Below are 25,112 nucleotides of genomic sequence, written 5' to 3'. Positions count from 1 at the left end.
TAATAATTAATTTCATAAATTATTTTCAATAAAATAAATAGTAATCGAAAGAATATAAATTAAACATTATAAATAAAAAAATTCAATTAAAAAAAATATTAATTAAAATAATTAAGGATTAAAGTTGGTATAAAAATCAAATTCTAAAAGATAAAATTAAAAAAAATATTTAAAATAAAATATTTAAAAATTAAAAATTAAATTTGATATAATAAATAAATAAAAAATTTAATCATTCATAAATTTTTTAAAAATATTTTTTAATTAAAATTAAAAAAATATATTTTCTAGAAACCGAAACAAATTTTCGTTTTGACTTCATTAGGCAGGCAACTTTCCCATCTTTTCTTCATTTTTACTCGAAGACAATCTTTTGTGGCATGCTTTGCTTTTATTTGCACTCGATGGGATGAAATGATGTTACCAATCAAATCATGAACCGAAAAGACATAGACCACGCTCAAAGCAAGAAAAATACAAAGTACACAAAATAAGAAAAACATTTTTCGTGAAAAGAGAGGCAGCAGGCCAAGATTCATCGGCTGCTTGAAAAATTATCAGGGTGATTTACATGTTTTTTTTTCAATAAAAAATTCTTTGTCTTTTTGTGGGAATTACAAGTGGCAGGCAGAGCACGGGTGCTCGATTTTTTAACATGATAATTAATATGCTCTCGTGAATATGCGAAAGCATGCTTTTATACTAGGAGCAGTAATCCTACTATGAAAAAAAACAGTAAAAAGGAAAAAGAATGTGTCAATATACATGAGTGGGTTCAAGTAATGATAATCATTTTTGGTTTTGTTTAGTTTTTATTAAAAAAAATTAAATAAATTATTTTTTATAAAAACCGAAATCAATTTAAACCAATCGGTTTCGATTTGGTTTGGTTTTTTAAGACAAATAAAAAACATATTTACATTACCTTATACTTAATTTTTATCAAATAAATAGAGATGGTGAGATTCGAACTCGTGACTAGTTGGTTATCATTAAGATTCTGATATTATATCAAATAACAATCTCAACTTAATAGCTTAAACTATTATGTGAGACTCCAAGATATGATTTATATTATTCTCTAACACGTTACAACACATATATATAATTATTCTATCGACACACTTATTTTCCATATAAAAATATATAGAAGAGGGAGAGTATATCTATATCCATATCTAGAGTGCAAAATCAATCAAAAGCTGAAATATTACCACAATATCAACATGAACAACAATTAATTTGTCAAAGAAGAGTAAAATAGCTTATTATACATATTTTAAAGACTATTACGATTATAGTAGTCTGGCGGCAATTGAACCGCCGCCATGTTTTTTGGATTTCAAAGGGATGGCTTGTTATCTGCACACATTTCATATTATATATAAATGGATTAGATGCGTTTAATTAGTTAGGGAAAGATTAATTAAGATAAAAAAAAATTGTCAACTTGTTGATTATATACACGTTCTAGGTATGTCCATCCTTAATATTTTAAAACAACAATGCTACCATATGTGTGTAAATTTATTGCTTGATTGAGATTATGATAGCGGTTATAATTTAAAATATTTTTTTTGTTTAAAAATACATTAATATGATGCTTTTTTATTTTTAAAAAATTATTTTTTATATTAACACATCAAAATAATTTAAAAATACTAAAAAGTATTAATTTTAAAAAAAAAAAAAATTTAAATTTTTTGAGAATACGGGTTGGACCACGTTCCCAAACATGTTTTTAAGCTTAAAGATATAAAATTAAATAATTGATTATTTGTTCTGAATTGTATTTCGTGAGTTCTCTTTCTATATATTCCCTAGTTTATGAAGCATTAATTTTGAATAACGGAAGTTATTACTACTCATTCTCATAATAAATCGTCTGAAATAGCTAGGTTTTGCACAAGTATCAGGAGTTGAAAAGATTAAGGGTGTTTGTTTCAAAAATATTGTTCCACTTTTACCCCTAATTATATTTAGTTAATGTTCGTTTTGGGTAAATTTGAAAATAATGAAGGGTAATAAAAAAAAAAAGTGTGTGAAAATGTATAATAATAATATTTTTGATTTTTCAAATAGATAAATAATTACGATGGTCAACAATAGAAAGTAAGGTACTTGAAGGAGTGATTTTTTGGAAGGCTAACCCGAGCACAAAAATATTTTTGTTTGGGAATATCTATATTATCAAGGAAATTTACAAAAATATTTTTAGTGGCACGAAAAACAATGATAATTCTTAAAAAAAAAAATATTATCTCTTACGGGGATGAATCCATGCATGCTAATGTGTATTGTTTTATGTTTATTTGTTGTAAAATGTTTTAAAGAAAAATTGATAAAAATAATAAATTTTACAATAAAAGCACAAAAATATTTTTGTTTGGGAATATCTATATTATCAAGAAAATTTACAAAAATATTTTTGGTGGCACAAAAAAGATCTTAAAAAAAAATATTATCTCTTACGAGTATGAATCCATGCATGCTAATGTGTATTTTTTTTATGTTTATTTGTTGTAAAATGTTTTAAAGAAAAATTGATAAAAATAATAAATTTTATAAAAAATAATTCACTTCTAATACCATCTAACAATTTTGACTACCACTATATTGTCACTGAATCATCATTAATATCATTATCATTTCTACAACCACTATTTCACCATTACATATAACTCCTACCATCACTTTCATCATCATAACACATCATAATTTTGTTTTTATTATATTTTTCACGTTATTATTTACAAAATGTTCTAAAACAATAATATAAAATATTTTCTATTCATAAATTTTTTTTATATAAAATAAATGCCCTTTAAATTTAAATAAAGTTTCTTATAAAACTTAAAGAAGTTTTCAAACTTCGAAAAAGACACCAAAGCCACCACTAGGCCACTTCCTAAATTCGTCCCTGCTTTAAGAGTCATTTTCTTACAAATCTTTAAGAGTCAGTTTCTTACAAAACTTATGTATATACTGAGTTTTCAAATAAAACCTTATGGTGATTTTTCAAAAACCCACTATAGTGAGTTTTCAAAGAATGATGTCAAACTTAGTTTAACATCTAATTTTTCTTTTTTTAATTTAACCATGTGGATTATTTTTATAATAAAGAAATTGATTCATCTAGATTTCGTTCCTTCATTGAGGATCAAGTCAAATTTGATCGAAAAGATTATAATAGTTTTGATTCATTTAATAAGAGAAGAAAACATTTAACCATATCTACAACTATTATAAACTCTAATAAAGTAGAGTGGGGTGAAAAACAAAAAGACGAAGCAACTTCCTAGATACCTTCCTTGAAATCTTTATATTCTCTAAACAGTCGACATAGATATGCATGATCCTTCGCTCACTCGAGAGAAATATTGGGGCATGCATTGAAAAAGTCATGGCCACTGTTGAGTATTCCTTTGGTCAAGTCGCAGAGAAAGAAAGTAATTTTCGAAGTGTACAACCACGAAGACGTGGGGTCTCCTACCCTCTAAAAGCATTTATCATAGCTAGAAAGGAAGATAACTCCACATACATGCTCCATGAGTCCTGTTCTTCTTTTCTTTTTTTACCTTGGATTTGGATTTTCTAAGGCCCCCAGCTTTTAAGCTTATTCCTTTTTTTGCCTCTCTAGGGCCTATAAATTCCATCCTCCCATAACCTCATTTCACGCACAACTGAGCTACAAACATTAGAGTGGAAAGAGTTAGCACTTGGTGTCAAAGGAGCTCATATTTAGTTAGAAAGAGAGAGAGAGAATCAAGAATGGAGAGCTTCCCAGTTATTGACTTGTCAAAGCTTAATGGGGAAGAGAGGAAACCAACCATGGAGAAGATTGAAGATGCCTGTGAGAACTGGGGTTTCTTTGAGGTGCTTGCAAAGAAAATTAATGTGTATGTGTTTGTCCAGAGAATTCACTGAGTTTTCATTATACTAACAATCTGTTTTATGTGTTTGTTGATGTCTACTACTACTTGTAAAGTTGGTGAACCATGGGATATCGCATGATCTCTTGGACACTGTGGAGAGACGCACAAAGGAGCACTATAGGAAATGCATGGAGCAAAGGTTTAAGGAAATGGTGGCCAGCAAAGGTCTTGAGGCTGTTCAATCTGAAATCAGTGACTTGGACTGGGAAAGCACTTTCTTCTTGCGCCACCTCCCTGAGTCTAATATGGCTGAAATCCCTGATCTTGAAGAAGATTACAGGTTACATTTACATTTTTTTAATTTTCAATTGTCTTACGGAACCTTAAAGTTATGTTAGGTTTATGTTTGAAAACAGAAGATATAGATAAGAAAAAATCATGAAATTTTGAGACAGTCTCATTCCAAACAGTTCCAAGTACGGAAAACATGTTTCAACTATCTTCATTACATGGTTGATTTTTCTGTCAAGAGACGGAGACAGTAACAAAAGTCTTCGGTGCCTTAATTTTAACACAAAAGAATTGACTTCTCAATTCAACGTTTCAAAACTTCGTAACAATGATTCACAAAGATTGTATAACTGTGACGTTCGATTTGCATATTGCAAATCAATGATAGTACTTGAAAGAAAACATTATAAGCAGATGACTTTATGTTTCAACCAAGGTATTTAATTAAGTTGCCAAGAAAAGAAGTGCTTATTGACTAATGATGATCATTTAATATTCTCTTTTTACTTGTTTTTTGTGAACTTAACAGGAAGGTAATGAAGGAGTTTGCACTGGAAGTGGAGAAACTTGCTGAGCAACTTCTAGACTTGCTGTGTGAGAATCTTGGGTTAGAAAAGGGCTACCTGAAGAAAGCCTTTTATGGGTCCAAGGGACCGAATTTTGGTACCAAGGTCAGCAACTACCCTCCATGCCCTAAACCAGACCTGATCAAGGGCCTCAGGGCTCACACTGATGCTGGTGGCATCATTTTACTGTTCCAAGATGACAAGGTCAGTGGCCTCCAGCTTTTCAAGGATGGCCAATGGATTGATGTTCCACCCATGAAACACTCCATTGTTATCAACCTAGGTGACCAACTTGAGGTATAATTACACTCACATAGTCCTGATCAGTACTTTATTTTTTGCTGTCACTTTCAAATTATGGTTCTAAAGTGTGAGAATATGTAGTTTTAAACATATCATGAGTAGTGGGGAACTTGGTTTTTAAAGGAATCTACACCACGTTAAGGGATGACAAGAGATTTACATTAATAATGGTATCATGGTATTGTCAAGTGTCATATTAACAATGTTTTTTTGGCCATGTAGGTAATTACCAATGGCAAATACAAGAGTGTATTGCACCGTGTCATAGCTCAAACAGATGGCACCAGGATGTCAATAGCATCATTCTACAACCCAGGCAGTGATGCTGTCATGTATCCAGCACCGGCATTGGTAGAGAAGGAAGCGGAGGAAAGCCAAATCTACCCAAAATTTGTGTTTGCGGACTATATGAAGCTCTATTCAGGCCTCAAATTCCAAGCCAAGGAGCCAAGATTTGAAGCCATGAAGGCCATGGAATCTACAGTCAACATGGATCCAATTGCGACTGCTTGATCAGTCCTCTTATAGAGGAGGAATGGAAGGGGGTGTTCTGTCCCTACTAACGGGGACTGTTGTCGTTCTAGTGTTGGTATTTTTGTCTTAGTTTACATGTGTTGGTCTAGTGTGGAGCTTCATTGTTTGAATAAGCCGAAAGCTTGGACTAATAATTAGGTCCTAAGGTATGGTTTGATGTTATTCCCGATCATGTCAAAGAGGTCGGGCGTCGAATAGTAATTTTATGTTGTAGAAATATTTAGAACGTCCAAAATCCTCTTTGACATGCAATTATTCGTCCTTGAATACTATGTGATGAGTCATGCTTCAAAATATTGCCTCGATTGTCTCTTCATCTTACCTCTCTATCTTGAGCTCCACAGGTAACAATGGGCAAAACAAATTCAAAGATCTGCCCTCTTCCTTGCTTTACAAGGATGAGGAAGAAGGCATGAGAATTGGTGTAATTTATAATTAATATCTCAAGGTTTTGTTTGGTTCATTTTTCAGTTAATATTTCAAGATAAAAAGATAAATATAAAATTGATGGAAACGTTTTTAATTATAAGAATGAAAATATAAAAATGAATTTGTTTTGAATAGTTTTGAAGTGGATTTTTTTCTTTTAAAACTAGAAATACAATACACTTCTCCTCACTTCATAGATTACTATTTGGTTTGCATTGCATTTCCTCTGTGCCCTTGCTTTCACCTCTAAACACCATATTTTTGGTGTTAAAAAGAATTAAATGCAACCACAAGGCAAAACAAATACAGCCAGGAACAATTTGCGAGAAAAAATCTATAGAATTTACCAACCATTTTCTTTTTTCTTTTTCCTTTTTTTCATTTCAAGCAAAAATGCTCTAGTTTCATAATGGCTCTTGCATCTTGTTGTAAAATACCTTCATTAATTATTAATAAATACTGCTATAGAAAAAAAAAATTAGATAGAACACAAAATTTAATGTCATTTCCGCTCTACTCCACGTCACTACAGCATTTGTCTATGTAAGCTACAATTACAACACGTCGCTTTCACAATCAAATATCATTACTTATATAAAACTAAAACGTGTGGGGGTGAACAATGTAAAGCCGGCGTTGTTCACCCTCTTATAAAATATTGTGGATGACATTGTATATTTTTGTTAATTTTGTTTTGGTTTTCAAAGTTTTATTTTATGTAATTTGATCCTAATTGAATTCCAGTTGCTTATAAATGCTTAGTCAATTGTGAAATTAAAAGAAAATGGACTGAATTGAAACAAACACTAAACATGGGTGGCACGCCAAAATTGCATGAAAAATTTATTTAGGTCCTCGATCTTTAAAAATAACCAATATATATCATTTAGGTCCCTTGTTTTTTCAACAAATAAATTTCCATATACAAGTTCATTTATGTTATTTTTTAGTTCTTAGTTAGAGAGAATAGAGAGAGAGTTGCTAAATTCCGACAAGGAGAGAGAAATTCATTGTTAATTCAATTTCTAACCATAAAAATGGGTTTTTCTTAGTGTCCACGGATTTCATGAGATGAGAGAAACTTCATGGATATCATTTAGAGACTTGATATTGCATGAAAAATTAAATTTGAGCCAAGAAAGCCAACATTAAACCGGTTTGATTTCAAGTTTTTAGAATTTTTTTTTTTTTTGGTATTTAGTGTTGATGGAATGATTTGTAGGTGTTTATGAGTTGTTTTTTTAGTTAAAATAACTTGAAAATTGTGTTTTTTAGGCAAAAGACAAGATATCCTGATTTTTTTTGTCACCATCATAATGACCAGAATTTGGGTTTGTAGATAACACATCATCTTCCACATTGCCTGCTTATATTTTTCAAAAAAAATAGGCACGGATGACACTTTAAAAAAAAATTAAAAAATAAAAATAATCCCAAGTCCGTCAACGCTCTTGGGCTCTTCATTTCACTAGTCTCGTGAGTTTGCGTCTTTTTTGCTCTTTGTTTTTTTTTAACAAAAAAAATTAAATATAAATTTAAAGGAAAAAAAAATGGAACCTAATCAAGTTCAAGATCTGAGTCACTAGTTTAACAAGTTAAGCCACAATAATCGGACAATTATTATTTTCTAATATTAACTTTTTCTTTACTGGTATCTTTTTTTAAAAAATTATGTTTCGATTAATATCCCTCGTCGATATTTTTTTTCTTATTTAACTTTTTTTTATAGAGATTTTTTTTATGGTGTTATGTGTATTTAATTTTTTTAAAAAAATTTCTAATTCATCAATAATTGTATTTTAAATATTTTTGTATACAAGAACTTTATTTTTAAAAAATAAAAAATATTTATTTTCAGATAATATTTCTGATATGTGCAACCTTATATGATATTGTTTTCACTTTTATTTTATTTAATCAATTTATTACATGTGTCTATTTTTAATATCATTTAATTGAATAAAAAATTAATTTTAATAAACAAATTTAGTAACTGAATAAATGTTCTATTTATTAACACATTTTATTATTCTATTTAATTTTTAGTTATCATTAATACCTTTTTTTCATGTTTAATATCATATATGGTTCCTAATTTATTTGATTATATATATACATAAACTTTTCAATTTACACTTTAAATTGTTTTATGTAAAAAAAAACACATTGAAAAAGCCTGCATGTACTAAAATTTTGTAAGAGGGAAAAATATTTGGCCCACGTGTGACGTGTTATTTGAATTTTTTTTTTTCAAAAAACATTGAGTGGACAACATGATGCAACAAAAAAAAAAAGGCCTAGCAGGCCCACACATGGGCCCTAACAACATGGGTCAGGCCCAACAAGGTTTGGCTTTTTATTTTCTATTTCTTTTATTTTTCTTTCTATATAGTTTTTTAACAAATTAATGCTTCTTGATATATATTTTTTTCAAATATCTTTTATTTATATTTAGATTGATATTCTTTTTCTCTTTTATTTTTTTTTAGAGAGCCTATTTGAAATTATGATTATTTTTTAATTATGCATTTAAGTTTTGAAGAGATTTTTTTTATTCAACTATTTTTTTTTTGTAGATGAACTTTATTTTTGAAAATAAAAAAAAATATTTTCAGATAATATTTATAATATATGCAGCCTTGCATGATAATTTTTCTCTTTTATTTTATTTAATCAATTTAATATGTATATCTATTTCTATTATCGTTTGATTGGATAAAAACATTATTTTAATAAAAAAAAATAACAAATACAATAGGATAAATACCTCATTTTATGATATTAAATATTTTGATATACATCTGTTTCTTGATTTTTTCAGTTTTATTTTTAATTATTATTTATGATTTTTTTTTATTTATTAATACACATAATTCTTGATATATATATATATATATATATATATATAAAACCTTTTTATTTTCACTGAAAAAAATTTTAATCGTAAAAACATGCCCCAAAAAGCCTGTGTAAACTTTTTGTGTTTTTTTTTTTTTTTTTTTGAGAAAGCAACCTGACTGGTGTCAACGAAGTAACAGTAATATTCTCAAACCTGATATAAAGAAAAAATTCCCACGCATGAGCATGATCTCATGGTGATTCCTTAGGTTTGAAATGCTATCGAACTTCCAACTATTATTTATTCACACTGATTTAGTGGCATCATTGATTTGTTTTTGTAATTTAAAAATATTTTATTTTTATTATTTTTAAATTATTTTAATGTACTAATATTAAAAATAATTTTTTAAAAATATATATATTATTTTAAAATATTTCCAAATAAAAAATATTTTTTATCACTCTCAAACACTGATGAGTTGAATCAAATTAAATCTCACTCACTGGGATTGTCCTGCCATGTAATTTACCTTTCAACTTGATGAGTAGAAAATGGGTGGTAAGCAAAAACATAAATCACTACTTCCATCACAGTATATTCCCAATTTCTAGGATCACAAGTCACAAGCAGAAATCAATAGGGAGTTATGGAGAGGCAAGCAAGCATTAGCAGCTCTCGCCCTCCTCCCTCCTTGGCTAGGCAAACTAGCGGTGGCCATTTCAATGCGCTGCTTCGTACAGAGCTGGCATCCCAGACTCTCTGGGAGGGAACTCTCACTCAGACAACCGGCAACACCCCACCGACACAAGCAAAGAACATGGTATCATATCAAACTCAAAAACTTGAGGAACTTGAAGAAATTTAGAATCATGATTCATCCATGGCAACTGAGCTAAAGACCAGAGCCATTTTAGCTATCAAGAAATCCTCAAGTCGAATGGGTTGTATGGAATGCTCACAGGTATGTTGACATGACATAATACAGAATCCTTTCCTCCCTTTTAAATCTGGGAAGATTTAACTTGATTAAAGGCCAGAAACTTTATGTTTATTGTAAGAATGCAACCATGGAAAAAAGACCATCATGCATCAAATTAAAACCGTAACAGGATAGCTATTAAAGCGCAACAACTCTAGGCAATTGAATGAGCCAAGTTCCACAAAATCAAGAATTGATTATGTGACCACACTAATGTCAAAAACCCTAGGAACATAAAATTGTTTATGGAAAACGCATTGGTATGCAAACAGGGAAAAAAATCACCTCCAAGGTTACATGGAGACCTTGCAATGCAAACATCTGCAGAGGAACACTGCTGTTTAATGTTGAGAACCAAATAGTCAATTCCAGAATCCATCCTCCAGCTGAGAGACGAACACCCCCCCCCCCCAGTTCATGATGATTAATAAGAACACAAGGAGGTTTCATCGATGCCATTGCACGCTATAGAAACATCAGTCTATATCACTTCCATCATACTTTATTTACCTCCTCACTCTTATCAGCTTCATTAGCATTATCAGTGTTTGAATTCTGAACCTTCTTGTCATCTCCTTCCGCTGCATCTCCATTGGAGCAATGGTTCTTCAAAACCATTGAAATGTCACCTTCAGAAGCTCCAGCAAGCCTAAAGCGCTCAACTGCAGCATCGAGTTTTCTTTTCCAATCATCCATTCCTAATTTGCATTCAACTTGGGATCGCTCAAAAAGCATGTTACCCCAGAAGAGATGTATCTGTGATCTCATTACTGCTGCTTGTTCAGCTGCTTCCTCTGGTGAAATCTCACCCTGAGCACCACTTTCGGAGGACTCGCCCTCAACATTACCTCCTTGTTTCTTCCTTCTTCTCAACATTTCATCTTTCTTGCTTGCATTTGGATCTTTTAGCTCATTTGCTTTCTGTTCCTCCATCTTCTCCCACATCTCAGTAGCCACTTTCATCTTCTCATCTGCACTGTCAAAGAGTTTAAGCGTTTCTGCAGAGTCCCAGCTCGAAAGATCTATTTTCTTAGCAAGCACAAATGACCAATGAAGCTTGGCCATTTCAAATTGCTGCTGCCCCAGCGCCAGTAAACCCTCATAGAAATCTGGCTTGATCAACAGCGCTTCCTCATACTTTTCTCTGGCCAAAGAATATTTATCCTTAACCCATTCATAAGCTGTTTGAAGCTGTGCAGACACAACCTCCTTTCCAGCAGACTCGTCTAAGGGTATGCGTTTCCTTGCTGCACACATATGGACATTTCCCCAATTGAAAAAAGCCAAAGCAGCCACCTCCTGGAACTTTGAGGCAGCCTTGTCGAAAAGGCTTTGAGCTTCTTCACTTGTTACTGTTTCCTCGAGAGCCTCTGAACACAGCTCCATCCCAATCTCATGCAAGTCAATATGAGCATCTGGATCAATACCAACATGGGTGCGAAATAACTGGGCAAACTCAAACAACCAATCATCCATCTCTACTTCCCTGCTTTCAGGATCTCCTGAGGCTTCTAGTTTCTCCTTCATAGTTTCTTTCTCTGCCTTATTAATTTCAGTATCAATCACTTCTGACACAGATTCACCGAGTGATGAATGAGACCCACTTTCATCTCCTTTGTTCTCCTCACTCTCAGGAGGCTCCTCCTCCTCCTCCTCCTCTTCCAGTAAAGGTGGCTCTTGCTCTGGACTCACCTCAACAACATGTAATCTCAGCATCCCAACCGAATCAGTTTTATCTGTACCAGGCTCCTTTACCAAAAGGCTGTCTACAGAGGACTCTGCTAGTCTGAGTTCGGTTGTGCATGTTATAGTCACCAAATCACCATCAGTATCTTTGTATTTGATCAAAACTGACTTGGATGATGAAAAACGCTTGCTCACTATCTCCCTTAATACTTTAAAGGTACAATTAACTGGCATCTGTGCTAGCCTTATGTCATGGTCATAGACAAGTTTCAATGGTCTTGATCGAACTGGCACCTCTGGAACCTGTCTAGGCAGTGACACTGAGGAAGACAAGGATCCCTTTCCCTGTCTATCCTTTCCTGGATTGGCAGAAGCTTTTGAAGAACCACTTGAAGGCTTCAACACAAGCTTGGGCAACTGGTTTTTGGTCTCAGGACCATTTTCACTTACCGAATTCATCAGAGGCTTTTCCATCTTATTAATAGGTGATACAATGGATCCCCCAGATGGTGCAGCAGCCTTCTTTGATACCGGTCGGGCTGGTAAGCAGGGCCCAAGACCACCAATTGGAGCACCGCGCACTGCAGATGCCCCTAAGGCAGCAGGGGATGGGCGACTCTGGAGGTCCTGCTGAGCCTCTTGGCGAGGACCAAGTGCAGTTCTTAATCTTCTAGCAATATCCAATGCATCACGGTGATTCGGATCAGCTCCTAACAAAACCTGAACATCCTGCATAGCCATTTCATACTTACCTATAGCCTCGTATGCACGAGCCCTCCTAAGAAGAGCCCTGACAAACTGAGGCTGCACTTGAAGTGCCATAGTGCACTCAGAAATAACAGTCTCATAATCAATAGGCTTCATTTGCATCAAGCAAGCAGCCCTGTTGCTATGAAATACAGCACGGTCAGGGTGTGTTTTGGGAGTCAAGCGAAGAGCATTGTCATATTGTTCGAGAGCACCTGCAAAGTCCTTATTTTGAAACCTCTTGTTCCCTTCTTCTTTAAGCTCATGGGCTCTCTTCAAAAATATTAAAGAGTTTAAATCAATTCCCCCATTAGCATTTGGGGTTGCTACTGAGTTTGTATTACCATTATTTCCCCCCTTTAATGCTTGGTTAGCACCAGCACCACTTCCCTTCTTTTTCCTACCTCCAGATTTCCCCATAGAATTATTCCTTCTCTAACTCACAAAATCTCAAAAACCCAAATTGATAAATACTTATTTGATCTTAAATTCAATCAAAATAACATTGAAAGCTACAATCTTTGCGCTCTAATTATAAAGGAACATAAAGAAAAGAGTACTTACAGTTATTGAAAAGCTTAAAGTTTAAGCCTTTAAAGCTTGAAAAGGCTCAAAAGAGCTGAATTTGAGAGGAATTTGAAGAGCTGTAGAGTATGAGTTCAATCCAGTGGCCGATATGGGGTTTTGGGGACCTTGGAAAGAAACCCTATAAGATGTTGGTAGGGATCATTTTAAAAGTTAAAACAATACTGGGGCAATCATCTAATTTGGAATCTGTTGTAAGGTCATTATCAACCGTTGGATCTAATGACCTTGAAGAAAAAAAATCTCTTGACTTTTGGATTGGCAACCCAATTGGATCATGCGTGGGCCAGAGGATCTTGTCAAGTGGGAGATAGGTCAATTTGATAAAGGGTGATATGGTAATTTAACTAGTCAAAAGGCCTCTAAGTGCCTTTCAAAAGCCTATGTAAAGATAGGAGTTTAAGTTACAACGTAGTTATGATTATTTTTTAAATATTATTTTATATTAAAATATATATTAATAATTTTTATTATTTTTTAAAAATTATTTTTAATATTAATATATTAAAATAATTTAAAAACATTAAAAATATATTAATTTAAAGCAAATAAAACAATTTAAATTTTTTAAAAATACAGAAACGAACAGGCTAAAGGCTTGCTTGCCGGCGTTAAGAGCTTTAGCTGTTCCTTCAAGATTCATGATTTTTTTATCTCTTTTTTTCCTCTTTTTTTCGTGGCCCGTGTTTTAATGAGGCTTGTTGATTTTGAATGTAAAGCAATGATATTTAACATCAAAACATCATTTTTATATCCTCTGTCCTGTACTTTAACGGGCTCTGGTCTCTTTGTTGTTTTTGTTCACAGCAATGTTTTTGATAAAAAAAGCTTAAGATTTCTGGTCTGAATTTCATTGGATTGTGTTTCTTTCCCTTAAAGAAATGATCTTTAGCAACAAAACCTCAGTTCTGTTAAGGAATAGGAGAGACAGATTAGTCTCTTTTACTCGGAAGAACAGAGGTAGAACAAATGCAATGGCGAGATATCGTTTCAGTCGTCATTCTTTGATTGACGATTCGATTGTTGCTCGCCAACATTTTCTTTAACTTTTTTATATATATATATATATATATATATATATATATAGAGAGAGAGAGAGAGAGAGAGAGAGAGGTTACTAATCATCTGTGAGGATTTCTTGTATTCACTGATGTGATCTTTTGTATTTGATTCGGTTTCTATTTCTTGTACTTGAAGAGAATATTCATGTACTATTGTGTAGTGCAATGCTACTATTTCTGCTAATTTAGTGCCTTGGCCATGCAAGGAATCAGAATCACTTGATTGGATATGCTAACATAGAGGCCAGAACTTGTCTTCACCTTTTCTTGATTCAAAGTAATGATAGAGCAAGTTTCTAACAATAACGGGACATAAGTAGTAAAAACTCTTGCTACAAAACTCAGAAGACCGATTTAATGCTACTAATTTGCTCAGGACTCTGCAAGCTATATGAAAAAAGGTGGATTGCAAGTTCAACTTGGTTGACATTTGCATCAAGTACAGAACAAGACATCTTGACCTTTATATTCTTAAACAACAGAAGAACCATGTTGATGCCAGAGGATAAATGCCCAGAAAACAAGAAGGGCATCCCATGTTTGTGATAATTATTGATGAAAAACAGGGAAACAGAGTTTTATAACTACTGCAGATGTACCCGCTGGTCCACTCAAAATAGGGTGTCAAAAGAACGAAGAAGAATAAGAGCAATAGGAATACTAGTACCCTCTAACTTCTATACCCCACTAAACTTGTCTCCATTTCTGGACTCTCCAATCTCTTTCAGGCAGTGTTTGAGTTTCTTTCACTAGGCTTGTACATTCACTTATCTGCTTGAACAAGGAAAGGACATAGGTAAATTCTTCAAGCTTGAAATGTCAAACAGCTCCATAAACCTCTGATCTGAAACTCTAGCTTTGGCTGCTGCAAACCTCTGGTACTCATCAAATATAGATGACAGGCACCATCTTTGCAATTTTCTCAAACATCCCACCAGACAGCCAGTTCGATGCTGGACATACACCAAAGATCCAACAATCAACACAAGCACTAGCATTTTTTCTTTATTCTAAAAAAGCAGAGAAATACAGAGAAATACAATTACCTTTCCTCGCTTGCAGTGGATTAAAATGGGGTGATTCCTTACATCTGGCATGGGAAAAGAAGAACGTGAGAATATTGTAAAACAAGAAACTTACAAACTGACAAGTCTAAGAAGTTGGAAGCTTTCAAGATACCAAGGAGTACTTTCAATGCTTCACGGATTGTTTCCTCTGGGATGTTTACAAAAGGCTCCTGTCCAGTCCACATTATCAAATCAATTGCTATCAATTTGCAAACAACAATATTGTTTCAAATGCAAAAGAGCTTCATTCACTCCAACAAACACCAAAATAAAAATCCTTATCTTCTTCCTATAGTCCCATAATTTCCAACTCCATGAGCGAAAACACCCCAATCAATTCAAGCCCCATTATTTGAATGATCAACACAAAATTTCCCTCCTAGAGCTCTGTATTGAAATTACCTTTTTGATGTCACATTCAGAAGTATCCTCAGACTAGCTTTCGCACAATGAGATTAAGTTAATAGAAACTAGAGAATTATTACATTAACATGAAATTATGGAGTACCAAAGTTCAAAAATTTCACCCATTTATGATTGTTTGATCGATCATTTAAAAATCCCAAGTCATAATTATTCTTAAAAATTAATAAAATAAAATACTTACAACACAAAAAGAAAAAATACCTTGCACATCTCCATGCCAAACTGAAAAAGCTGAACTCCATTATCCTTCAAAAAATCACTATTTGCTTCTGGATATGGTTCAGGGCACAAATATCTAGAAAAAAGAAGCCATTAAAATTAAAAATAAATAAAACCCATTTATCTCAATAATAAGTAATAACAATAGCAATAATGAAATAAAATAAAGACAGAAATGGTAACCGATCCTTACAGAATGGAACGAAGACTTAGAGACTGCAAGAAGGTGAAGTTAGCAAAATCAGGGAAACCCGACCTGAATATTCCATTATCCACCATCGCAAAATTCAACGGTGGCACAAACAGCTCTTCCTCTCCCTCCTCTCCCTCTCCCTCTCCCTCTCCCTCTCCTCTCCGATCGCCACCTTAGCCGGCGGACTATATCTATAATATTCCGCCAACCCCTCAATTACAGTCCCACTCTCTCCTACTAAATCACTACTGCCATCAACTTTCATTTCTTGCTTTCGCGCCAAGAAAGAAGGGGTTTTTAAAATAAAAATTAGGAGGAGAGACGGGGAGAGTCTTAAAGAAAGGATTTTTTTTGGATTGAATCTGCAAAGATGGATTTTTTTCCTTTTCCTTAAAAAGACGGATCGAGGAAGACAGGAGTGCGCCCCTCATCATTGGGATTTTTTTCTATTTAGATCGTGTTTGGAATGCGGTGAAAAATTAAAAATAAAAGTTAAAAAAAGTAAAATTTAATCGTGTTCAAAGTTCAAACACCAAATTTCTTGATATTTCATTGTCTACGCATTAAATAAAAGTTTGAAATTTAATGCCCATTGATGTTGACATGAGTTTCACATATTTGCTTTTCTTTTTTATAAAAATAACTTCCGCATTAAAGGCAGAGCTTATCATTTTCAGTTTGATTTAATTTTTAATTAAAAATAATTAGATTTAATTTTAAAAAAATATATTTAAATCAACCAGTTTCAATTTGGTATTTAGAATAAAAACTAGTTCAAATTGGTTTAGTTCTGTTTTCTCGATTTAGATTTTTTTTTTCAGTTTGGCTTGGTTTTTTTTATTATTATTATTTAGGTTTGGTTCGATTTTTTTTTATTTCAAACTTATAAAACTGAAACCGAATCGAACCGATTGGTTTTTTCAAAATTTTAATTAGTTTTTTTCACGGTTTGATTTTTTCGGTTACTTTTTTTCCAGTTTTCTTGGTTTTTTTTATTTTTTTTTGCTCATCCTAAGGTTTTAAAATGTGATGGTAAATGAGTTTGTTTTGAATTTTTTTTATATATAGTTTTGAAATAATAAATTTGGAATTATTACTTAATTAAAATATGACTATTATATGGTAGGTAAATTTGCTATGGAAAGTAAACTAGGTAACCAAAAAATTTTAAAGCATAGAAAAAATAATATTTACATTGATAAAAACTTTTGATATTGTTATTCATTATGATATTATGCTTCAAACTTGAAAATTCTCCACCTGCAAACTTAAATTATATAAAAAATATTATCATGATTGAAATATTATTAGGAATCTAAAAAAAATTTATAAATACATAGATAATATTTGGTTATTATCTTGTGTGTAAAAAAAAAAAAAACTAGATATAGTCTCAGCGCAGTTAGAGAAATATGTTTTTTTTTTAAAAAAAAAAATGTAATGGTTTATCCAACATGGTTTTTTGATAGCAAACTTTTATTTTAGCAAAATAAAATGAATATACAAGGTTATCCAATATTTTTTCCTTACAACAAATGCAAAAAAAAAAAAAAAAAGGTGAAAATAGAAATAAAAAAAATCAATATAATAAAGAGCGAAATAAAACCAGGCATCCGGGTTTGTTTTATACCAAACAACAATTTGCTTATTTGGGGAAAAAAAATAAGGGTGGTGCACGGGCCTTAAGCAAGCAACCAAAAAAACCTTTTAGTTTTTTTTGAAAGTATGATAAAAAAAAATTAAAAAAAAAAAAACAAAACAAAACCTTTAAAAAACTTTTAACTCATCAATTAAACCCAAAACATAATCTTTAAAACTCTAATCTTCAATAAATTCAAAATCTCAACTAATAACAACCCTTATACTTATTTAAACATAAACGTTATCTTAACAACTTATTTCTTTTAATTCTTGTCCTTCTTCTCCTTTCTTTCTCTCTTTCCGGTTCTATTTCTCTAATTTCATATCTTTTTTTTCTCTTCCTAGTTATATTTATTGATTCATATGCAATTACCTTAATGCCCCTAATTACTTTATACTTAATATATATCCCTCCAAGGGCTTTCTTACCTTTTCCTATCAATTCTTTCTCTTTTATATTAAAGTATTACAAAAAGATTTAAAATAATCAAAGATTAATTAAAATAATAAAAACTATAACTTAAATAAAAACAAAATGGGAGTATACATTTTATTTTTTTCTTGGGAAATATGTATCACAATATCACATGAGAGAAAAGAGAGGGGGAAATAAAAGACCATGTCACTGCCAGATCATAAAGTAACATGATACACACGCCATCTCAATGCAAGCGCAACCTTGCAATGATTCTGGTGACACGATGATCAAGTGTTTTTTTACCATTGAAGGAGGGTGAAAGCATCGCTTGAATATGGTAGCCCTCCCCCAAACGAAAACATATGTTCTTCAACCTATAACAACTTTTTTTATATATCTTAAAAGACCAAATTAACCTTCATTTACATTGTATATGACGGAAAAACCAGGGCAAAAAGTCTGAAAAGCCCTTAGATAGTAGTTTAATGTTGGAAAAATATATGTTTGGTTAAAACTATTATTGAAATTGAGGTTGAACAAAAAGTAGTTTAATGTGTTTAGTTAAGAATGCTTTTTAAATTGAGTTTATAAATTAATTTTAAAAATATATATTAATATTTATAGTTTTTAATTTAAATATTGTAGATTTAACTACTGCTATTACATCATGAAATAAATCATACTTTATATATATATATATATATATATATATATATATTATTGTTCCATTAAACTATCTACAATTTCATTATGTACAAAATTCATCCGACAAGAACTATAGTTTCCATGATTTTTTGAGTATATAATAAAATTTGATAAAATATTATCAGGAATAAAATTAAGATTACAGTACGAGTACATTTAATTCACCTTAAAATAATTTTTTTTTTTAAAAAAAAATATTATTGTTCATGTTCACGTTAACAGTGCGAGTGAAATCAATTAAATGCACTGGTTTTTCAAAGAAAAAAAACTGTTCATGTAAATAGTGTGAGTGAATTAAAATTCATTGCACTAGTTTTTTGAAAGAAAAGAAAAGAAAACAAGTAACTGTCATGCTCCACTGTTCAGTGGTTCTTCTCCACGAGAAGTAGTAAAATGCTGCTTTTACAAAACCTGCGGCACAACTGAATTTTTGATAGGTCCCACTAGTATCAAACTAAGTTTTTTCCTTAATCCATCGTTTATATTTATGTTTATGGCTACGAGTAAACCTTAACCATAGCCACATTATCAAACATAATCTAACCCAAGACAACAATGACATGTGTTTCTTTGAAAAGATAACCTTATCCCATTACAGAGGTAATTGTGTTTTTGAGTGGAGGCGCAAAATGAATATTTCATTGTAGCAATTTCTATTAATATATATCTTTTATTACAGTGAAAAAGTCACGTCCAATAGTTTTTTTTAATATATATTGGCTTAAAACTCACCGAAAACGCAGTGAAAGCAAAAACTTTCTTTATGAGATAAACACCAGATTCTCAAAAGAAAGGTTATGAAGGGGAAATTCAAATTCAAATTCATGAGATATACTACCTAAAGGAAAGCTCTGTAAAGGCATGAACAAGGATCACCACACAAAGACACAATCTGCCAAGATTGCTGATTGTTGCAGCACTTGTTACAATCAGAATGGCCCACCATCTTTTATTGTCGAAAATACAAAAGCAATATCGGCAGCTTAAAGAGAAAAACACATGAATCTAGTTTTAAGTTTTACTAATTTTTCAGGAACAGTAAGTTTACACACAAGCTTAAATGACAATATGACACTCCATTCCTCATCAATATGATGCATCAATGACTTGCAACCTGCAACCAAGAGTAACTCCATTCTTAGTACAAACTTTGAAGCTATCTTTTTAATTGCCTCCTAAAATTTTATTCATCGAGAAAAATTTCTTTGTATTCATCAAGAAAAAGAAGATAAAAGGAATTTTTACCTGGAGATAATAACTTATATGCAGCATTCACCAGCATCAACTTCATCACCAACTTTGAAGACTCCTCTGGCCTTGGTTGAACCATCTCTCTCTGTTTCCTGCTAGCCTTATGAGATCAGTAAACCATTTGATTCTCATCTCACTTAATATTGTGTATCCTACAGAGAAACCAATTACTATTCCACTTGCATATCCCATCCCCACAATTTTCCAATCAAGTATATACTCTGTCCATGAATCCTCGTGGTCGGCTGGAGGAGTAGCAGGTTCATTCACTTCAGGATTGCATTTCCTTGTCAAAGGAGGTCCGCATAGCCTTGGGTTCCCCTCATAAGAAGAATTCGGAAATGTATCAAATTGGTTGCCTTGTGGTATCCTTCCTTCGAGATGGTTATATGACAGATTCATTACAGCGAGGAATGTCAACCTTGAAAGTTGAGGAGGAATCTCCCCTGAGAGGAGGTTGCTTGACAGGTCCAAGGACTCCAGCTCTGTCAGGTCACTCAATGATGACGGGATTTGACCAAGGAACTTATTATGAGACAACGTGAGGTCTATGAGTGATTTGAGAATCCTTATCTCTTCAGGAATTTCTCCATGGAAACTATTGTTGGAGAGATCAAGACATGTGAACAAGGTTATTATTCTCTCCATATACATTTTCCGCCCCTTGTTCGTAATAGTCACCGACTCCTTGTAGCGTCCATTCATATAGTAGTTCTCTCCGACATACCTTGCCCTCGACTCATTGTTGGAGGTCAACTGCATCCCCACTAAACTTTGAACGAATTCTTTCGAGAGATTGCCAGTGAACTCATTGGAAGACAGGTCCATAACATGCAACATTGGCCAAGTAGTCGCAGTACCACGATTTCCAACTGGACCATAAAATTTATTTGCTTGGAGTACCAGAATTTTTAGTGCAGGCAGCTGTGAAGATAGGTGGAGGTGCCCACCTTGCCCACTTGACCAACTTGGCCACTTGCCCACTTGCCCACTTGGCCAAGTTGGCCACTTGCTCTTCCATGGATGCTTGCCTATAAATAGGCAAGCATCCAAGCATTATACATGCCAAGTGAAGAGAGAAATAAGAGATAGTGAAGAGAGAAATAAGAGAGAGTGAAGAGGGAGCTAAATTGTGAGGTATTTGTGAGAGAGTAAGTGAGGTGTTTTCTCCTAGTAATAGAGAGATTCTTAGTTGTTCTCCTATTATAGAAAGAGGTTGTAATTCCCACATTACTAGTAAAATCCTTCTATACTTGCCCGTGGACGTAGCCTAATTGGGTGAACCACGTAAATTCTCGTGTGTCTCATTTCTCATTTAAGCCTTTTATCTTGTCGGGTTTACATGCCAGTATCCTAACAGTGGTATCAGAGCCTTCCTGGTTGGTGTTGTTAACACACAAAAGTTATTCGTGTATACAATTACTATTCACGTCTACGGCACTATTCACCTATACGGCACTATTCATCCATACGGTACTGTTCACTTTCGTTACTGTTGGCGTATATAGAAAGTCAGTGCGGTGATTAAATACAGTCTAGGAAGTTCTGTCTAAGGAGATTGGGTTTTAAGCGGGACCGTTTGTGACCCCTCCAATCTTTCCTGGGAACTTACTTAGTGAAGTATTATTCACACGATACTATTTCTATATACGTTACAGATCTGTGAAACGGTGATAGCTGAATAGATCTCGGTGAATACAATGGCAGCAAAGTACGAGATTGAGAGGTTCAAGGGGAGCAATTTCTCACTGTGGAAAATGAGAATCAAGGCAATCTTGAGGAAAGACAATTGCTTGGCAGCAATTGGGGATCGGCCCGCGGAGATCACTGATAATGCAAAATGGAATGAGATGGATGGCAATACTATTGCTAACATACATTTAGCACTAACTGATGAAGTATTATCAAGTGTGACGGAGAAGAAAACAGCTAAGGAGATATGGGAGACTCTAACAAAGCTATACGAGTCCAAGTCTTTGCACACTAAGATTTTCTTAAAGCGGAGACTTTATACCCTTCGAATGGCAGAAACCACGTCGGTGACTGACCACATCAACACAATAAGAACTCTATTTTCACAACTCACTACGTTGGGTCAACAAATAGAGGAAAATGAACGTGCAGAGCTTCTACTTCAAAGTCTTCCTGATTCGTATGATCAGCTCATTATCAACTTGACCAATAATATCCTCTCAGACTATTTAGTCTTCGATGATGTTGCAGCCGCTATCTTGGAAGAAGAAAATAGGCGCAAAAACAAAGGAGACATAAACAGTTCAAACCAAGCTGAGGCATTGTTGGTATTAAGAGGAAGATCAACGGAACGTGGCTCCAGTGGGAGTCAAAGGCAGGGGAGGTCCAAATCAAAAAGTAAGAAGATGGTGAAATGCTACAACTGTGGCAGAAAAGGGCATTTCAAAAAGGACTGTTGGTTTAAAAAGGGTATAGAGAATACTGCAGAGTCATCAAGACCTCAAGGATGTGTTGCAAGCACCTCAGAAGATGGAGAGGTTCTATATAGTGAAGCAGCAACAATCTCTACAGATAGAGTAGAGCTCGTTGAGGTCTGGCTAATGGATTCAGGAGCAACATGGCATATGACCCCTAGACGAGATTGGTTCCATACATATGAACCTATCTCTGGAGGCACAGTGTTCATGGGTGATAATCATGCTGTAGAGATTTCTGGCATTGGCACCATCAAATTGAAGATGTATGATGGCTTAATTCGTACTATTTCAGGAGTGCGACATGTGAAAGACTTAAAGAAGAATCTTTTGTCCGTAGGACAATTTGATAGTCTTGGCTGTAAGATCCGAACAGACAATGGAATCATGAAAATTGTCAAAGGAGCGCTGGTGGTTTTAAAGGCAAGAAAGACAGTTGCAAACATGTATGTATTAATGGGAGAAACACATCATGAGGCAGAAGCATCAATCGCATCAACCAGTCCTGCAGAAGAGAAGACGATGATGTGGCATCAAAAACTAGGCCACATGTCAGAGAAAGGTTTAAAGGTTCTCTCTGATCAGAAGTTACTCCCTGGGCTTACAAAGGTTACTTTACCCTTTTGTGAGCACTGTGTTACAAGCAAACAACATAGGTTGAAGTTTGGCACGTCAACAACTAAGAGCAAATGCATCTTAGACCTGATTCACTCTGATGTTTGGCAAGCACCGGTTGTATCCTTGGGAGGAGCAAGATACTTTGTATCATTCATAGATGACTTCTCCAGGAGATGTTGGGTGTATCCGATTAGAAGGAAGGCAGATGTGTTCGCAGTTTTTAAAACCTTTAAAGTGCGAGTAGAACTTGAATCTGAAAAGAAGATCAAGTGTTTGAGGACTGACAATGGAGGAGAATATACCAGTGATGAATTTGATAACTTCTGTCAACATGAAGGTATCAAAAGGCAGTTCACAACGGCATACACTCCACAACAAAATGGAGTGGCAGAGCGGATGAACAGAACTCTATTGGAAAGAACAAGAGCAATGTTGAAGGCTGCAGGTCTAGAAAAGTCATTCTGGGCAGAAGCAGTCAATACCGCCTGTTATGTAATAAATCGATCTCCGTCTACTGCAATTGAGTTGAAGACACCGATGGAGATGTGGACTGGAAAGCCAGCTGATTATTCTCGATTGCATATATTTGGAAGTCCTGTGTACGTGATGTACAATACTCAAGAGGTCAGCAAGCTGGATTCAAAATCCAGAAAATGTGTATTCTTGGGATATGTTGATGGAGTGAAGGGGTATCGCTTGTGGGATCCCACTGCCCACAAGGTAGTCATCAGCAGAGATGTCATATTTGCAGAAGATAAAATGCAAATGGAAGAAAATAATAGCATTTTAAAGGAGACTACAGAAGTCCAGATGGAAAATACTCAAAATCATACTTCTTCTGAAGCTGTACCAGAGCATGAAGAACAAGAACAAATTGAGTCTGAAACTCCTGAAGTTCGACGGTCAACTCGTGAAAGAAGACCACTGGCTTGGCACTCAGAATATGTTACTGAGAGCAATATTGCATACTGTCTTCTAACAGAGGATGGAGAGCCATCAACTTTCCATGAGGCTATCAAAAGCACAGATGTATCTATGTGGATGACAGCAATGCAAGAGGAGATTGAAGCTCTGCACAAGAATAACACTTGGGATCTTTTTTCGCTACCACAAGGAAGAAAGGCCATTGGCAACAAATGGGTTTACAAGATAAAGCGTGATGGCAATGATCAAGTGGAGCGGTATCGTGCAAGATTGGTGGTGAAAGGATATGCTCAGAAAGAAGGAATAGACTTTAATGAGATATTTTCTCCAGTGGTACGACTTACTACAATCAGAGTAGTCTTGGCAATGTGTGCTATATTTGATCTTCACTTAGAGCAGTTAGATGTGAAAACTGCATTTCTTCATGGAGAACTTGAAGAAGAAATTTATATGCTCCAACCAGAGGGTTTTGCTGAAACAGGCAAGGAGAACTTGGTTTGCAGGTTGAACAAATCTCTATACGGTCTCAAACAGACGCCGAGGTGTTGGTACAAGAGATTTGATTCCTTCATAATTAGCCTTGGGTACAACAGACTCAGTTCAGACCATTGTACGTATTACAAGAGGTTTGAAGAAAATGATGTTTTCATCATTCTGTTGTTGTACGTGGATGACATGTTGGTAATAGGCCCCAACAAAGATCGAGTCCAAGAATTGAAGGCACAGTTGGCTAGGGAGTTTGATATGAAGGACTTGGGACCAGCAAACAAGATTCTAGGGATGCAAATTCATCGAGACAGAAGTAAGAGGAAGATTTGGCTTTCTCAGAAGAATTATTTGAAGAAGATCTTGCGACGCTTTAACATGCAAGATTGTAAGCCAATTTCCACCCCACTTCCTATTAACTTCAAATTATCCTCAAGTATGTCTCCTAGCAATGAAGCAGAGAGGATGGAGATGTCTCGAGTACCGTATGCATCAGCAGTGAGAAGTTTAATGTTTGCCATGATATGTACACGACCAGACATTGCACAAGCAGTGGGAGCAGCTAGTCAATACATGGCAAATCCTGGTAGAGAGCATTGAAATACTATCAAGAGGATCTTGAGATACATCAAGGGGACCTCAGATGCCGCATTATGTTATGGAGGATCAGAATTCATTGTCAGAGGTTATGTTGACTCAGATTTTGCTGGTGACCTTGAGAAAAGAAAATCCACTACAGGCTATGTGTTCATAATTGCAGGAGGAGCTGTGAGCTGGGTCTCTAAACTTCAAACTGTTGTAGCGTTATCCACAACAGAA

At 33.9% G+C, this 25,112-nt stretch overlaps 3 protein-coding genes and 2 non-coding genes across 6 annotated transcripts; 2 read left to right on the top strand and 3 right to left on the bottom strand.

Moving 5' to 3' along the window:
* The first annotated feature begins 3,660 nt into the window (after positions 1–3,660).
* LOC118049392 (1-aminocyclopropane-1-carboxylate oxidase) lies at positions 3,661–5,863 on the top strand. The gene is made up of 4 exons (XM_035059385.2): positions 3,661–3,876; positions 3,989–4,215; positions 4,696–5,029; positions 5,258–5,863. The coding sequence occupies exons 1-4, from the start codon at positions 3,772–3,774 to the stop codon at positions 5,546–5,548; spliced, it is 957 nt and encodes a 318-aa protein (XP_034915276.1). The 5' UTR covers positions 3,661–3,771; the 3' UTR covers positions 5,549–5,863.
* A 4,047-nt stretch (positions 5,864–9,910) lies between these two features.
* On the bottom strand, positions 9,911–12,981 carry LOC118049390 (protein CLMP1). Of its 2 annotated transcripts, XM_035059384.2 has the most exons (2): positions 12,817–12,977; positions 9,911–12,525 (listed from the first exon to the last, which is right to left on the bottom strand). In XM_035059384.2, exon 2 carries the CDS (start codon positions 12,373–12,375, stop codon positions 10,315–10,317), a length of 2,061 nt encoding a protein of 686 aa, XP_034915275.1. In that variant the 5' UTR covers positions 12,376–12,525; positions 12,817–12,977; the 3' UTR covers positions 9,911–10,314. The 2 variants fall into 2 exon arrangements, with proteins under 2 accessions (XP_034915275.1, XP_034915274.1); XM_035059383.2 differs by having other exon boundaries at positions 9,911–12,981.
* Positions 12,982–13,748: 767 nt separating this feature from the next.
* LOC118049440 (small nucleolar RNA snoR111) lies at positions 13,749–13,874 on the top strand. The gene has a single exon (XR_004687684.1). It is a non-coding gene; the product is annotated as a small nucleolar RNA snoR111 (small nucleolar RNA).
* A 412-nt stretch (positions 13,875–14,286) lies between these two features.
* On the bottom strand, positions 14,287–16,280 carry LOC118049389 (inositol diphosphatase DSP1). The gene is made up of 5 exons (XM_035059382.2): positions 15,804–16,280; positions 15,593–15,686; positions 15,078–15,135; positions 14,945–14,988; positions 14,287–14,851 (listed from the first exon to the last, which is right to left on the bottom strand). The coding sequence occupies exons 1-5, from the start codon at positions 15,887–15,889 to the stop codon at positions 14,666–14,668; spliced, it is 468 nt and encodes a 155-aa protein (XP_034915273.1). The 5' UTR covers positions 15,890–16,280; the 3' UTR covers positions 14,287–14,665.
* Positions 16,281–19,441: 3,161 nt separating this feature from the next.
* Positions 19,442–20,738, bottom strand: LOC118049388 (uncharacterized). Its single transcript, XR_012169277.1, has 2 exons — positions 19,813–20,738; positions 19,442–19,681 (listed from the first exon to the last, which is right to left on the bottom strand). It is a non-coding gene; the product is annotated as an uncharacterized protein (transcript).
* Between the last annotated feature and the right edge of the window lie 4,374 nt (positions 20,739–25,112).

The sequence above is a fragment of the Populus alba genome, chromosome 2, assembly GCF_005239225.2.
Source record: "Populus alba chromosome 2, ASM523922v2, whole genome shotgun sequence".
Classification (NCBI taxonomy): domain Eukaryota; kingdom Viridiplantae; phylum Streptophyta; class Magnoliopsida; order Malpighiales; family Salicaceae; genus Populus; species Populus alba.
This window is presented reverse-complemented; position numbering and strand designations above follow the sequence as displayed.

Coding starts and splice junctions, on each gene's coding strand:
- LOC118049392 (XM_035059385.2), top strand. CDS start 3,772: ATGGAGAGCTTCCCAGTTATTGACTTGTCAAAGCTTAATGGGGAAGAG. Junction 3,877..3,988: donor AGAACTGGGGTTTCTTTGAG/GTGCTTGCAAAG, acceptor CTACTTGTAAAG/TTGGTGAACCATGGGATATC. Junction 5,030..5,257: donor ACCTAGGTGACCAACTTGAG/GTATAATTACAC, acceptor TTGGCCATGTAG/GTAATTACCAATGGCAAATA.
- LOC118049390 (XM_035059383.2), bottom strand. CDS start 12,672: ATGGGGAAATCTGGAGGTAGGAAAAAGAAGGGAAGTGGTGCTGGTGCT.
- LOC118049389 (XM_035059382.2), bottom strand. CDS start 15,889: ATGGTGGATAATGGAATATTCAGGTCGGGTTTCCCTGATTTTGCTAAC. Junction 15,136..15,592: donor TTGGCATGGAGATGTGCAAG/GTATTTTTTCTT, acceptor TGGACTGGACAG/GAGCCTTTTGTAAACATCCC. Junction 14,989..15,077: donor AGCATTGAAAGTACTCCTTG/GTATCTTGAAAG, acceptor TTCCCATGCCAG/ATGTAAGGAATCACCCCATT.